Source organism: Ctenopharyngodon idella, chromosome 13 (genome assembly GCF_019924925.1).
Source record: "Ctenopharyngodon idella isolate HZGC_01 chromosome 13, HZGC01, whole genome shotgun sequence".
Taxonomy (NCBI): domain Eukaryota; kingdom Metazoa; phylum Chordata; class Actinopteri; order Cypriniformes; family Xenocyprididae; genus Ctenopharyngodon; species Ctenopharyngodon idella.
In genome coordinates, this window is record NC_067232.1 from 35,541,962 (window position 1) to 35,557,719 (window position 15,758).

A 15,758-nucleotide genomic window follows, 5' to 3' on the forward strand; every position below is an offset into this window, starting at 1 on the left:
TGTAATAGACTGTAATTGTCACCTCTGTCCGACCTCACCTCCCCCTCAATTATTTTCCTTTTGCATGAGAAAACAAACTTCACACTCTTCACATGCAGACAAACCTGTTCATGTATCTGTATGTATATCCTGCAGCAGTTCTGTGTGATTGTAAAGCTGTGATGTGCATTGATGTGCAAATATGGAGAGATATCAGCTGTTTGTGATGCTCTTGGAAGTGTAAGTTAAAGCCCGCCCAGCCACCCATACAAACTGACCAAAGGACCACCACAGGTAGACTTAAAAAAAACAAAAAAAAAAACACCGGAGCACATTTCCTCAAAGACATGGTATGTAAAAACACATATTCCTTTTTATTATTTTTAGGGGTTTAATATTAAAAAACGACCATCTGAGAGGGGAGAATGTACTAGCGACGGAAGTAAACAATGGGAAATTCCGTGGGCAGTTGTATCTGCAGTGTACTTTACCCGTCACGATTTGAGCTCTAAACTAGTTGAATTACTTATAACGACAGGTTAGTGTTTACCACGAACAGTGAGGAGCATCAGCATTATTTCACGAACACAGTAATGATAAAGTTAAATTACACAAGTCATGTCACCATTTTCTTCTTAAGCCGGAAACGTAGTAAAAAGTTCTATGTTAGCGATTTATTGGACACCGGAACACATATGTACTAAAACGTGATAAATTTTGTTATTCTTGATTTGTGTGATAAAGTCGCATAGGCCTACTCTTGCGAAATCCACTGATATTACAGTTTATCCTTCTACCTTTGAAAGCATAACGGCAAAGTTGTCTTGCCAGGAAAGTGAAGCCAACCTAAAATCACCCCAAGCTTATGTGTCAGTTTTTCATAGCTGCTTTTCTGATCTGTCGTTTGGAAGTCTGTAAATCAGGAAGTAACGTTAAAGTTTTACCAACAACGAATGCAGTATGTTTTTGATCCATTAAAATAAACCAGCTCTTAAGAGTCATTTGTTCGGGAGTCAGAATAAACTGACCGCGCTGTATATGATTCACTAACATGAACCGGCTCATAAGATTCATTCGGACTCGGGAATCGGACGCTGTATGATTCTCTAAAAATAACCTGCTGTAGATTTCACGTTGTTAGTTCAGCAGCGGTGAGTCGGCGCCAGTGAATAGTACTGTAGTAAACACGGTGTTTCGTACTAAACAATGAAACTTGTTCTGAATAAGAGCCGCTTCCCGGTTATTAACCCTAATCTGTACTGCAGTGCCGTACCGTAACAAAAGCCAGGTTCCACACTCTGGTTCATACTCCAGGAAGTGACATCATTTTTGTGGGATAACAACAGCAGCACCAGCATCAGTAAGTCGTAGCAATGAATTTAATGAATGTTCTATGCTATGACTTGGTTTGTCCAACTTTAAAACTTTATATCGTTTAGATAAAATAACAGAAATCTTCCAAAATGTGGTTAAAGTATGAAAACCCTTATGTAAGCTAATACCGTAGACTGTAAAGGCTAATACTCACTGATCAATGGCTCTTTATTTCCATCCTGATAGGTATCCTAATCGATTTCTTGGCATTGTGTAATAGTTACATTTATTATAATATATAATATATTAATAAAGCCGAATATTTCTGAATGTTCAATGTACTATTTTAAATAAATTCTTAACATAAACAGATTAATTTTAAGGAGGTACAATCAGTGTCATGTATTTTGTATATAAAATACATAACGATCAGAAATGACAAAATTGTATTCGTTTGACACATATGACATACCATTATCATTGACATTATTTACTGCGTTGATCACTTTCTCCTGCAGTAATGATTTTCTGCAGATAATTTGACTTTTGTGTGATTTTTGCTTTTATTTTTTAAAGCATTTTACATGTTAGCAGTGGTGCAAATTAAAAGTAATTGTTTAGGTTATTTAAATCCTTATGCATTTCCTGCAGACAGAGGAAGGCATCATGCTGGATGAGGTGGTTGTGAACGAGCAGCCGTCGACAGACACAGAGGAGTCGATGCCATGTTTCCAGACTCCAGGCCCCACTGTCACCTTCCATCAACTCCGTTACCGTGTCAAGGAACGATTAGGAATGTTTAGTAGGCAGTGGGTTGTAAAGGACATTCTCAAAGATGTCAGGTAATGGTTTGACATGTTCTGCAGGTCAAAAGTTTGGACATAACTACTGGTTCTTTAAGCATAAACCTGTAGGTCATGATAAATTCAAACTTCTGACTGGTAGGTTTTACACTACTGGTAAAAAGTTTGGAATCATTAAAATGTTTTAATTGTACATATTCTATTTTCTATTTTAATATATTGAAAAAAAAAAGTAATTTATTCCTGTGATGCAAAGCTGAATTTTCAGCATCATTACTCCAGTCGTCAATGTCACATGATAATTCAGAAATGATTCTGCTCAGTTATTAGTGGTGTTCAATTATTAATAAAGTTTCTTATTTTTTATCAGTCCTGAAAGAAGTTTTGCTGCTGTGGAAACCAAGAGACATGAATGATGAATAGAAAGTTCAGAAGACCAGCATTTATTTGACATACAAATCTTTTGTAACATTATAAATGTCTTTACTGTCGATTTTGATCAATTTAAAGGTGGGGTAAGGTTTTTCAAAAAACGCTGTTGGACATTGTTGATATTTGAAATCGACCCAAACAAACCCACCCCTCTCTTCTTTGCTCCGCCTCCAAAACTCACCCTCCAATCCTAACCACCCTGCTCCAAGTCGGTCTCAAACCCTGGCCCGATCGCTGCTGGCAGGCAAGGCGAGGCAAGTGCACTAACAATGACGCTAAACGCCACATTCTCTAGCGGTCGTCAGTGTGCAGTAGTCTGCACAACTCTCACTAGCTGGCCACTGTTACACACTCAATACGAGAGTGGATGTCTGTTTATCACATCTGACGCGCAACAAAATGCTTCACAAAAAATAAAGCGCAGATGATAAACAAACGACAAGGAAGCACAAAAAACGAACGTACAGTACACAAGAGTAAATACAAACAGCACAGCAGCTCCAGATAATTAATGACACTCAAACCCAGTGTTACTCACATGAGAAGCGGAATCAAAGCAGCCTCCGCGTCTGTTTTCAGGCCTTCCCGCTCAGCTCTCTCCAGCGCTGGAAAGCTTTTCTAATTTTAACGCGGGTCCTAAAGCGCTTGCCCAGTCATAAACCTTCATTCCAGTGATATTCTTCTGAGCTCTTTTGTATTGTGTCTCATCTCTTTCTGCATATCTCTTTCTGTTTTTCTTCAAATCTCCCTCTGGCTCATTCTGTCTCCTCGACCCCTAATGCTGATTGGTTACGCGTTTGTTGTTGGTGTCGGCCCGACTAACTTCCAAACAGTGTTTAATGTGTCCTTGCAGAGAAAGAAAAAAAAATGCAATTTCTTCTTCTTCTTTTTTTTTTTAAATATTACTTACCTCAGACTTTTGAATGGTAGTGTATCAGTTTCCATATTAAGCAACAAAAACTGTTTTCAACATTGATAATGCCAAGAAATGTTTCTTGAGCAGCAAATCAGTATATTAGAATGATTTCTGAAGGATCATGTGACACTGAAGACTAGAGTAATGATGCTGACAATTCAGCTTTGATCACAAGAATAAATTACATTTTAAAATATATTAAAATTAAAACATTATTTCATTTTGTAATGAAGACTCAGTTTCTGCACTTTTGGTATACCTCAAAAGTACGGGACATCAGTTTATGTCTGCATTAATATCAGCCACTCTGCTCTCTAGGTAGCGAAAAACTCATATTGACCATCCACCATTACTTTTAATGTCAGTGTCAATGGGTATTTCCTTGTATAGTTAATATCAGCTGTATATGAAGAAGAATCAGTGATACACAGTTCACAGCTTCTCACAATCCAAAGAACATTTTGTCTAGTTGAAAGCATTTTTTTTTTTTTTATTTGGTTTTTCAGTGGTATCATGAAATCAGTATTCATTTGGTTTATCTGTTGCAGTGGCATCATGAACCCTGGAATGAATGCTATAATGGGCCCTACTGGAAGTGGAAAGACATCGTAAGCACAAATTCCTTTACTTCAGTTGGTTCAATTTAATAGTATTTGGATGCTAAAAAAATCTGAATCTTATTGCATTAGACAAAATATCAAAGCAAGTGAAATTCATTTTAAAGAAAAATATCACAAGCACAGGTTTCATGCAAAACATTTTACAAAATAATTGTATTTTTGTTAGTCACTGCAATAATGAATTGGCTCAGAAATGGGATGTTATTTAGGAAGAAAGGTTTAGCGTTTTTTTGTTTGCAGATCTTTGATATTTTATGTAAATCAGTGAGATTCATGCACTTTTAATTATCTCTGTCCTAAAAGGATAATTCACCCAAAAATGAAAATTCTGTCATCATTTTCATGTTCCAAACCTGTACGACTGCAATAGAAGTCCAGTGTAGTTTGGTTCTGTATTCCTTTAAAGGCACAATATGTAAGATTTTTGGATTGAAATATCCAAAAACCACTAAAACAATGTTAAATATTTTGAATGTTTAAATCCAGAGAAATAAGCAATTTTAACCAGGACACGGACCGCATCCGTGCGGTGCCTATCAATGACATCATACTCGCATTACCCTCGGTTTCCAGTTTTATTTTGTAGAAACTTTAATATATTATGTGTTTCATTAGACAGGTGAGCAACTGTTTGTTTGGATATATTCATTGACAGAAAACTAATCATGTTATATAGCTCAACACAGTAAGTCTTATTGTTTAAATCTCGTTTCCTTTATTTACAGCGAGTACCATGTTGTACCATGCCTAATATCGATCTAGCTTACTGCAGTGTGCAACAAGTGTCTCCTAGTAGCCGCCAAGCGAATACACAGAGTAACGTTATAACAACTTTCAACACACTCAAAAATATCTAATATGATAAAACAGTGCTGCTTTACCCCGCATATGCTTGACAGGAAGAAGCAGAAGCGGCAACTGCAGCATAATAAACGTTCTGCTGCTCTTGAGACGTGTGCCGCGCTCGTCTCTCATTAGCAAATGCTCCAGCGGCCTCATTTCTGCTCCCACAGCATTCTGCCCTGCTCTGCTTCATACTACAGTAACGTTAATAATCTCATCTATGAACATGATTTCTGCCCGAGTCCCGTCCAGATTCTCCCAAGATTCTGTGAAATCAAGGTGTCATCAAGCTACATATTTGTTTTGAATAAGCGACCTCTAGCGGCGAAATTTTTTCTTGTAAAACCTCCCTATTTTAAATAGTTATCTGCATACAATATATGGCATTAATTAAGTGTGTCTGTCTACAGGCTTCTGGATGTCATCGCAGGACGAAAAGATCCTAAGGGCTTAAAATCTGGTCAAGTTCTAGTTGACAACACCATCGTGACCTCTGACCTCAGGCTCTGCTCTGCATATGTAGTTCAGGTAGGGAGACAAAACTCTCTGTGGCTTCTAAATATTTTAAATCAATTAATTTAGTTCTCCAAAATACACAATGCTAAAGAATTGATATATACATTCCTGTTCAAAAGTTTGGGGTCCGTAAGATTTTTTTAATGAAAGAAGTCTCTTCTGCTCACCAAGGCTGCATTCATTTGATCAAAAAATACAGTAAAAACAGTAGTTTTGTGAAATAGTATTACAATTTAAAATAACTTTTTTTAAATTTATTTTCAAATGTAATATATTCCTGTGACGTAAAGCTGAGTTTCAGCATCATTACTCCAGTCTTCAGTGTCACGTGATCCTTCAGAAATCATTTTGTTCATCTGCTGATTATGCTGATATGAATATAAAAATATTTCTTATTCTCAATGTTGAAAACAGTTGTGCAGCTTATTATTTTTACAGGAATCTTTGATGAATAGAAAGTTCAAAACAGCAGCATTTATTTGAAATAGAACTCTTTTGTAACATTATAAATGTCTTTAATATCTGTTTTTATCAATTTAATGATGCTGAATAAAAGTATTAATTTCTTTATTAAATGAAAATCGTACTGAACCCAAACTTTTGAACGGAAGTGTGTATAATGTAGTATTTTACACACTATGACTTGTATATGAATTGCAAGATAATTGGAAGCAAATGTGATGAAATCATACATCATTTCCTTTTGTTTGTCCTTCAGAATGACATTCTGATGGGTACTCTGACTGTAAGGGAGAACTTGGCATTCTCTGCCAATCTTCGTTTGTCACGAAAGGAGTATTCCTCATCCGACAAAAAGATGAGGGTGGATTCCGTCATCCAGGAGCTCGGCCTCAAAGATTGCGCAGACACAAAGGTAATGGACTTCAGCCTTGTGAAGACAGAATGTTGAAAATGATTTGTTGTGTTGGTATGAACAAAACATCTTTTGAGACTGAGTGTGTGAAAGAACTGGGTCAAGGTCACATGTGCTTCAGTCACAAAAACTATTTCTAAAACAACAACAATAGGGTTAGGGCGCTATGTCAGTATACAACGTGTGATGGTAGGTATGTGTCCTTCCATACCGACAAGGCTTTATATTGGCTTGTTTTCTCTCAGATTGGGACAATGTTTTTGCGTGGTGTTTCTGGTGGAGAGAAGAAGAGGTGCAGCATCGGTATGGAGCTCATCACTTCCCCCTCCCTCCTGTTCCTGGATGAGCCCACCACAGGCCTGGACGCCAACACTGCCAACTCCATCATGGAACTGCTGCAGAAGTACCACACGCTCTTATCAAATATACTGTACCTACTTCCCGCTGTAAACACAGTGTTTTTTAGGTTTACTATTTAAAAAAAAAACACACTTTCTCCTAACCAAGCTTAAAGGAATAGTTCATCCAAATATGAAAATTTCCTGATTATTTACTCACCCGAAGGCCATCCAAGATGTATATAACTTTCTTTTCTCAGCTGAAGAGAAATTAAAGTTTTGGAGGAAAACATTACAGGATTTTTCTTCATGTAATGCAAGTGAATGGTGCCCAATGTAGACCATTTTGAGTAAAAAATCCATATTTAGGCAGCTTCAAAGGGCTCCACACCACCCCAGCCGACAAATAAGGGTCTTCTCTCACAAAACAGTCATTTTCAGAAAAAGAAAAAAAAATCATATACATTTTGCCTACAAATGCTCTGTGAAGCTCGTTCACGAGACGGTTGAGTTCACAACCTTTCGCATGATATGCATGTTGGGATGGAAAGGTCACATGGAAAGAATTCTCCTAGTAATGGAGGAGAGCGGCAAGAATTGTTTACAAGTGTGAAGAAGGAGCACTGTCCAAAACAAGTGGTCATTGCTGTATATTAGTATTTGTTTCAGTTTATTATTAAAAATGGTCTGTTCATGTGTGTATCCTGGATGCCTCAATCATGCAAACCCAAAAGTTTACTTTCTCAGTTATGAAAAAAAACATAACTTTTCACAGATTGCCTGTAGATGATCTTGAGCGATTGAAGGTGTGGTTGCTCACGCTGCACTTGGCTATCAACACACCCGAACATTCTCATAAATAACAGAGTGTAGTGATCATTTTTCCAGTGTTGTGCTGAATTTTGACCCCCGCCAAATTATTACCCCCCTAGTATTGGTAGGTTTAGGATCAGGTGTGGGGGAGGGGTTAGGATTAGAGGTGGGGTTAAGATTAGGCAATCAGGTAGCGACTTTAACGAGGGGGGTAATAATTGGGCAGGCAGTCGAAATTCAGCACCTGTAATGATTTCCAACAATCCAACAAAGGAAAGTGTCGATATCTAAAATCGTCGGTTAATGTCCATGCTGTTTATCCAGCAAACAAAGGTATGTTTAATGTTTAGGCAGAAATGCAAATTATTTACTGCTGTAATTGTGTTTTCTTGTTGATTCTGTTATTGATGTATTACTGTGTTTTATATTGTGTGATTTATTTTATTATTGTTTTCCTATTATTTACAGCGTATCATCTGTATAACTCTTGTAAACCTTCCCAATGATATGTTACATGATAGTCTCGCGAGCGCGCTTTGCAGAGCTGGACCACAAGGCGAACGTTTGTAGGTAATTTTTTTTTTTTTTTTTAAACGACTTTTGCTAGAGAAGACCCTTATTCCTTGGCTGGGGTCATGTGGAGCCCTTTGAAGCTGCCTAAATGTGGATTTTGGACTGTCAAAAATGGTCTACATTGGGCACCATTCACTTGCATTACATGGAGAAAAATCCTGGAATGTGTTCCTCCAAAACCTTAATTTCTCTTTGGCTGAGGAATTAAAATGAAGAAAATTATGTATTATATATCTTGGATGTCTTTGGGGTTAGTAAATAATAAATAGTAATTAATAAATAATTTTTATATTCATTCCTTTCATCCTGTAAAGCCTAACATATGAAATAATAGTCAGAAAAATATTTTATTATTATTATTATTATTATTATTAATGGAACAGTTTAACCTTTAGAACAAAATTTTTAAAAAAAATGTGTTTTTTTTGTTGAGTATCACATCAGGCTTTATAGGGTTAATATGCTGAGACAACAATAAGTCGTTTGTAGGATTCTTCAACCTTTTCATTAAAGTTTGTTTTGGTCTTTCAAAACATTGTTTGAAGTGCTTTAAAAAAGTACAAGCTTCATATTTCTACTTTGAAACCCTCTGGTGCATTCCTCCCATAGACATCCATTCAAAATGCATACTGTACATGTATTACTGTGCTTCCATTTGAGGGACAAGTCAAAATAATGATGTGTGGTAAATGACAGCCTGTCAGAGATGAGTTTAATTTGTATTGAAACTCCCGGAAAATTGCACAACATGTAACGTGTTTTCACCTTCAAGGTTTTTGTGCAGTAGCTGTCAGAAGAAACCACATTTCACTTCAAATGCAAAGCACAGTCACGTACAAGGTGTTTTTTGTCAGTTTTGATTGTGGGCAAGTTAGAGATTGATTGATGTTTTGATTATTTACTTAGAACCCATGTGAAATAGTTTTTACACTTTTTTGTTTTGTTACTCAGGCTCTCCAAAAAGGGTAAGACTGTCATCTTCTCCATTCACCAACCTCGCTACTCCATCTTCAAGCAGTTTGACCACCTCACCCTCATGAATAAAGGAGAAATCATCTACGCCGGGGCTGCCGACAAAGCCATTACCTACTTTGAGGACTTGGGTACTGACAGACATACTGATGATAATCTAAACATTCAAATGCTAATGAGCAGTGATTCGCTAATTACATCAATGCATATGTACTATGATTCTCAAACTTGTCACTGTGTCGTAGGATACAAGTGTGAGCCATTCAACAACCCGGCAGACTTCTTCCTGGATGTCACAAATGGAGCTGTCCTTCCTCAAATTCACAACAATAAATCAGGTGCTGTTTTTTTTATTTATTATTATTATTATTATTAAATTAATACTTTTATTCAGCAAGGACACATCAATTGATCCAAACTGACAGTAAATACGATTATAATGTTACAAAATAAATACTTAATTTTTAAACTTTCTGTTCATCTTTTTATGCAGATAACAATATTGAAATGTTTCTTTAGCAGCAAATCAGAATATTATAAAGATTTCTGAAAGATCATGTGAAGTGATCACTGAAGACTGGAATAATGATGCTGAATATATATATATAAATTAAGTTGTAATAATATTTTATGATATAACTGTTTTTACTGTATTTTTATCAAAAAGTGAGCAGCCTTGGTGAGGAAAAAAAGTCTTAAAGACATACAACATATACTTATAATAAAAAATGATCATACTTATAAATAAAAATTAAAATATAATATAATTTAATTATAATATCTGCTGCAAGATACAAATTAAGGATACAAATTTGAATAAAAAGACAAATTGCCCAGAATAAAATATACGGCAATATATAAAATATAAAATGAAGTATACTCTATATATTTTTGCTTGGCTGTAAGTCTATATTGACCAATCAGAATGCAGAACTGGAACTGTCTCACATTTTAATGAACATTCGGTTGTGGCCAAAGTGATGTCCGGCCTAGGAAAATTTACATCTTCACCCTTCATTTAAATATTATTAAAAAGTTGTTAAAGATTTTGTAAGCATATTGCGTAGTTGTGTTTGGAGTCAATTGTTTTATTTGTGATAATGCAATGAAATGTGCCAAATTGTGCAGACATAATTTTTGGCCAGGCTGACATACAAAGAAATTATGAACACATTCAAAAACAAGAGCGAACCAACGGAAAAACTACTTTGTAGTCAATGCATGCTTTTTTCCTTTTTGACCACTACTGTATATCATTCTTGGTACTTCACATGGACATTTCTTGAATTTTTTTAGTCGAAGTAACTCTAAAATATATATATATATTTTTTAATTTATGGACTACTGTGTGATCAGCTAACCATCCATGTTTGGGGTGTTTTTAGAAAAGTGTAGCAGCAGCAGTGAGGAGATTGTGGAAAATGAGAACCCTCTGGCAGTAATTTACAAACAGTCCCCTCATTTCATCAAAGTGAAAGACCGACTCAACCAGATTTCAGATGGGCTTGACCCTGAGGTCACTAAAGGTGACAGGGTCAGTTACGCCACACCTTTTTATTACCAGGTATGTAGAAGCGACTGGTTAGCTTTACCTATGTTGACTCATCAGGTCAAAAACCAAGAATAACATCAATAGATGACCTTCCATAATTGATGAATTTTACACAGTTATTGAACTAGACTGAATCAACACTGCACTGATTTCAGATGAATAATGACTATACTATTGTCTTTTTACAGCAGAATTGAAGTCTGTTTGCATCACTGGCCCTGTTTAAACCTGGTATTAAGATGCGTTTTGGTCAATCGGATCACAAGTGGTTTGAAACATCTTGAGCTTGTTCACTTCCAGAGGTAGTCGAAAACACATTTGACCGGATTGCTTTCATAGTGTAAATGCTCACGTTGTTGAATATATTCAAACAGCCACAAAAGACCGCCTTCTCTCTGCCTACTGATCTAATGCTTAAACAATATGGGAAGGGAACTGGCCAGATGGGATTTAGACTTTGTTGTATGAAGACCCAAGTTTGGTTTGAAGACGAAAAACGTACCAAGCACAATGTTCTCTCACCATTCATGATTCATAACACACATTCCCCACGTTTGGCTAGTCTTGCAGCTGTCAGAGCAGAAACAAAAGCTGATGCTCTCCGTGTGTTTTCCTTCGTCTCTGTGCACGTTCATATGTAAATTGCCAAGCTTATTTCAACCATTAGATCGAAAGATCTAAAAAAAACAAAAACATACATTTACCTGGCCATAGACCCTCCCCTCGTGTGTTTGCGATACGATTGACCAAAACGCATCTTATTACCGGGTGTAAACAGGGCCATTGAATTATTATTTTCCTGTTTATCCCTGTAAAGCTGCTTTGAAACAGTCTGTATTATATAAAATGCTATATAATGTAAATAAAAGTGACTTGATTTTTGTAGACTTCTTGACATTTGTGATGAGCATATGTCTATGTTGCAGCTCCTTTTGGTGAGTGGCCGCACTGTAAGAAACATCTTGAGGAATCCTCAGACCTCCTATGCCCAACTGTTCCTCAACATTTTCTTTGGTATTTTAGTGGGACTGATCTACTACCAGATCCCACACACTTTACCAGAGGCTCTTCAGAACAGGTGAGTACCTGCTACCAGATCCATGTCTCAAAATGTGTTCATTGGGTCCTAACTTAACATTGCCACCATTTTTTAATTTGCATTCATGGTACATGAATTATGAATATATATTGCTTGTGTTAGCAATGCTTGTGTAATGATAAGTTCGAAAAGATGTGCAGCCATCATCGCTTTGCATCAATGGCCTCACATGCAAGGGAACTGCTGCAAAGAATATTGCACCTATAAGAACCATTTACTGGATCATCAAGAACTTCAAGGAGAGAGGTTCAACTGCAGTGAAGAAGGCTTCAGGAAGTCCCAGAGTGTCCAGCAAGTATCAGAACTGTGTCCTCCTGAGGAATCAGCTACTGAATCGTGTCAGCACCAGTGCAGAGCTGCAAAGGTGAACGCTACCATGAGTCCTGTGTCAGGCCAACAGAGAAGCGTCCTGAGAGCATCTATGTGTGGGGTTGCTTTTCATCCAAGGGAGTGGCCTCTCTCACAATTCTGCCCGAAAACACTGGCATGAATAAAGAATGGTATTAAAACTTCCTGCAATAGCAACTTCGGCCAACTATCCAGGAGCAATTTGTGATGATCCGTGCATTTTCTGGCATGATGAAGCACCATGTCACAAGGCAAGAGTGATCATGAAGTGGTTTGGAGATCATTGCATTAAAATTTTAAATCCATGGCCAGGCAACTTCCCGGATCTTAATCCCATAGAGAACCTGTGGTCAATCCCCAAATTTCGAGTAAACAAGCAACAACCCATGTATTGTGATCAACTCTGAGGACTAATAAGACAAGAATGGATCGCCATCTGTCAGGATTTGGCCCAGAAGCTTATATCCAGCATGTCAGAGTGAATTGCAGAGGTTATGAAGAAGAAGGGTCAACAATGTAAATATTGACTCTTTGCATATATTGAATGTTTTTCATTTTTTCTCTCTTCAGAACAGGAGCTTTCTTTTTTCTGGTCATCAATATGGTGTTTGGCAATCTGTCAGCGGTGGAGCTCTTCATCAGCGAGAGAGTGCTCTTCATGTGAGTTAACCTCTAAACATGAGCTTTCCAACCTGTTATTCCTAATAGATGAAGACCATCATCACATGTTCCTCTCATCTTCAGCCACGAGAACTCGAGTGGTTTCTACCGCACCTCTGTCTACTTCCTGTCTAAAGTGTTTGCTGACCTCATTCCAAACCGCATCCTCCCCGTCTTCATCTTTTCTGCCATCCCGTACTTCATGATGGGTAAAGTAGTGGCACTACCTTCTGTGACACCTTCTCTGGCCAAATGTTGCACATATCCTTCTCCCTTAGTGAACTGTAACAAAAATCAAAAATGGTGAATGAAGCAAGAGAAATGTCACAATTTTACAAATTGATCAAATTGATAAATGTTATGCTTTTATTAGAGTGAATTGGATCAATTGTGATGAAGAACGCTATCTGTATAACACAAAGAGTTGATGCACATGTAGAGTGTTTCAGATCAGACTCTTGCCGCCATAAAAGACAGCTCCCTATGTAGACAGCAAGAAAGGACTCTTGTTTCAATCCATTTTGACAAAAGGAATTGGCCAAAATAAAAAAAAGTCAATTTCTCATTGTTATTGTGTCACAAATGATTAGCAATAGCATCTCCTAAAATGAAACGTATTAACATGAATCACATTAATAACTTTTAAACTGGCTTTTTTTTCTTGATGAGCTCAGGTCTGAAGCCTGATGTGGAGGCGTTCTTCCTGTACTGTTTGACCATGAGTATGGTCAGTCTGTCAGCAGTGAGCTTGGCCTTCTTGGTCAGTGCCAGCGTGGGCTCCTTCGCCATGGCTAACATCCTCATCGCACTGCCTTTTGTCTTTATGATGGTGAGTTTGGTGGAACAGATGAGATTTACTTTAGGGCTGATTCACACAGAGCATGTTTTTTCCATTATATTGCGCTACTGTTCTATTGTTTTTCTATGTAGTGATGCACTAGACGGACATGATTGCCTGTTGCACTCGCTTCTTGTATCTCTTTCAGCGTCTTGTGCACTCAAGTTAATATATATATATATATATATATATATATATATATATATATATATAATTATATATATATCTCAGTATCTCACAGAAGTTAGTACACCCCTCACATTTTTGTAAATATTTTATTATATCTTTTCATGTGACAACACTGAAGAAATGACACTTTGCTACAATGTAAAGTAGTGAGTGTACAGCTTGTATAACAGTGTAAATTTGCTGTCCCCTCAAAATAACTCAACACACAGCCATTAATGTCTAAACCGCTGGCCACAAAAGTGAGTACACCCCTAAGTAAAAATGTCCAAATTGGGCCCAATTAGCCATTTTCTCTCCCCGGTGTCATGTGACTCGTTAGTGTTACAAGGTCTCAGGTGTGAATGGGGAGCAGGTGTGTTAAATTTGGTGTTATCACTCTCACTCTCTCATACTGGTCACTGGAAGTTCAACATGGCACCTCATGGCAAAGAACTCACTGAGGATCTGAAAAAAAGAATTGTTGCTCTATAAAGATGGCGTAGGCTATAAGAAGATTGCCAAGACCCTGACACTGAGCTGCAGCATGGTGGCCAAGACCATACAGTGGTTTAACAGGACAGGTTCCACTCAGAACAGGCCTCGCCATGGTCGACCAGCATTGCTGCAGAGGTTGAAGGGGTGGGGGGTCAGCCTGTCAGCGCTCAGATCATACGCCACACACTGCATCAAATTGGTCTGTATGGCTGTCGTCCCAGAAGGAAGCCTCTTCTAAAGATGATGCACAAGAAAGCCCGCAAACAGTTTGCTGAAGACAAGCAGACTAAGGACATGGATTACTGGAACCATGTCCTGTGGTCTGATGAGACCAAGATAAACTTATTTGGTTCAGATGGTGTCAAGCGTGTGTGGCGGCAACCAGGTGAGGAGTACAAAGACAAGTGTGTCTTGCCTACAGTCAAGTATGGTGGTGGGAGTGTCATGGTCTGGGGCTGCATGAGTGCTGCCGGCACTGGGGAGCTACAGTTCATTGAGGGAACCATGAATGCCAACATGTACTGTGACATACTGAAGCAGAGCATGATCCCTTCCCTTCAGAGACCGGGCCGCAGGGCAGTATTCCAACATAACGACCCCAAACACACCTCCAAGATGACTACTGCCTTGCTAAAGAATGTCTCCAGACCTAAACCCTATTGAGTATCCTCAAACGGAAGATGGAGGAGCGCAAGGTCTCTGGAGTCCTCTTCCACTCCTCCATGATATCACGGAGCTGGTGGATGTTAGTGGCAACCTGTGCAGCTCTGGTGAACTCCATGCCCAAGAGGGTTAAGGCAGTGCTGGAAAATAATGGTGGCCACACAAAATATTGACACTTTGGGCCCTATTTGGACATTTTCACTTGTAGCCAGCGGTTTAGACATTAATGGCTGTGTGTTGAGTTATTTTGAGGGGACAGCAAATTTACAGTTGTACAAGCTGTACACTCACTACTTTACATTGTAGCAAAGTGTAATTTCTTCAGTGTTGTCACATGAAAAGATATAAAATATTTACAAAAATGTGAGGGGTGTACTCACTTCTGTGAGATACTGTGTGTGTGTATATATTTTCTCCAATAGTTTCATTTAGGCATATTGGCACAATAGTGCAACAAAGTGATTATATATATATATATATATATATATATATATCACTTTGTTGCACTATTGCTAAATAAAGACTTCAAACAACCCAGGTGTGAAAATGCTCTTAGATTCCAGTTCTAGGAAGTAAATGGGAAGTTTTGAGATGAAGGTCATGTCTAGATGCTAACCCTCATGGGATTCATGCACAGTATTTTTAGGAGACACAGCACTGATTTTCCTGTCCTCTGTGATTTCTCAGGTGTTTGGAGGTTTCCTGGTGAACCTGAATTCAATGCTGAGCTGGATGTCCTGGCTGAAGTGGGCCAGTATTTTCCGATATGGCTTCAATGTAAGACCCTAAAACATATCACAACACATTTGAGGCTGTATATGCAGTTTAGCAGTAACCCAATCAAATGGTCTCTCTTCAGGCACTTGCCATCAATGAACTAAAAGATCAAGTCTTCACCAGTAACTACACCAGGTATGACTCGCTCAACAGCATCACCAACTG

General features: G+C 37.9%; 1 protein-coding gene across 2 annotated transcripts in view; it reads left to right on the forward strand.

The window, feature by feature from the left end:
- Positions 1 to 15,758, forward strand: part of abcg2c (ATP-binding cassette, sub-family G (WHITE), member 2c) — an 18,104-nt gene continuing 2,346 nt past the window's right edge. Inside the window, exons 1-16 of one of the 2 annotated variants that reach the window (XM_051917691.1) lie at positions 2 to 329; positions 1,245 to 1,339; positions 1,945 to 2,135; positions 3,993 to 4,052; positions 5,318 to 5,435; positions 6,142 to 6,297; positions 6,543 to 6,700; positions 8,973 to 9,124; positions 9,239 to 9,331; positions 10,379 to 10,557; positions 11,472 to 11,623; positions 12,563 to 12,652; positions 12,737 to 12,861; positions 13,327 to 13,481; positions 15,504 to 15,593; positions 15,676 to 15,728. In XM_051917691.1, the coding sequence (XP_051773651.1) occupies positions 1,960 to 2,135; positions 3,993 to 4,052; positions 5,318 to 5,435; positions 6,142 to 6,297; positions 6,543 to 6,700; positions 8,973 to 9,124; positions 9,239 to 9,331; positions 10,379 to 10,557; positions 11,472 to 11,623; positions 12,563 to 12,652; positions 12,737 to 12,861; positions 13,327 to 13,481; positions 15,504 to 15,593; positions 15,676 to 15,728 (1,757 nt within the window). In that variant the 5' untranslated portion in view covers positions 2 to 329; positions 1,245 to 1,339; positions 1,945 to 1,959. Of the gene's footprint in view, positions 330 to 1,244; positions 1,340 to 1,944; positions 2,136 to 3,992; positions 4,053 to 5,317; positions 5,436 to 6,141; positions 6,298 to 6,542; positions 6,701 to 8,972; positions 9,125 to 9,238; positions 9,332 to 10,378; positions 10,558 to 11,471; positions 11,624 to 12,562; positions 12,653 to 12,736; positions 12,862 to 13,326; positions 13,482 to 15,503; positions 15,594 to 15,675; positions 15,729 to 15,758 lie in introns of both variants that reach the window. The other variant, XM_051917690.1, reaches the window with a different exon arrangement.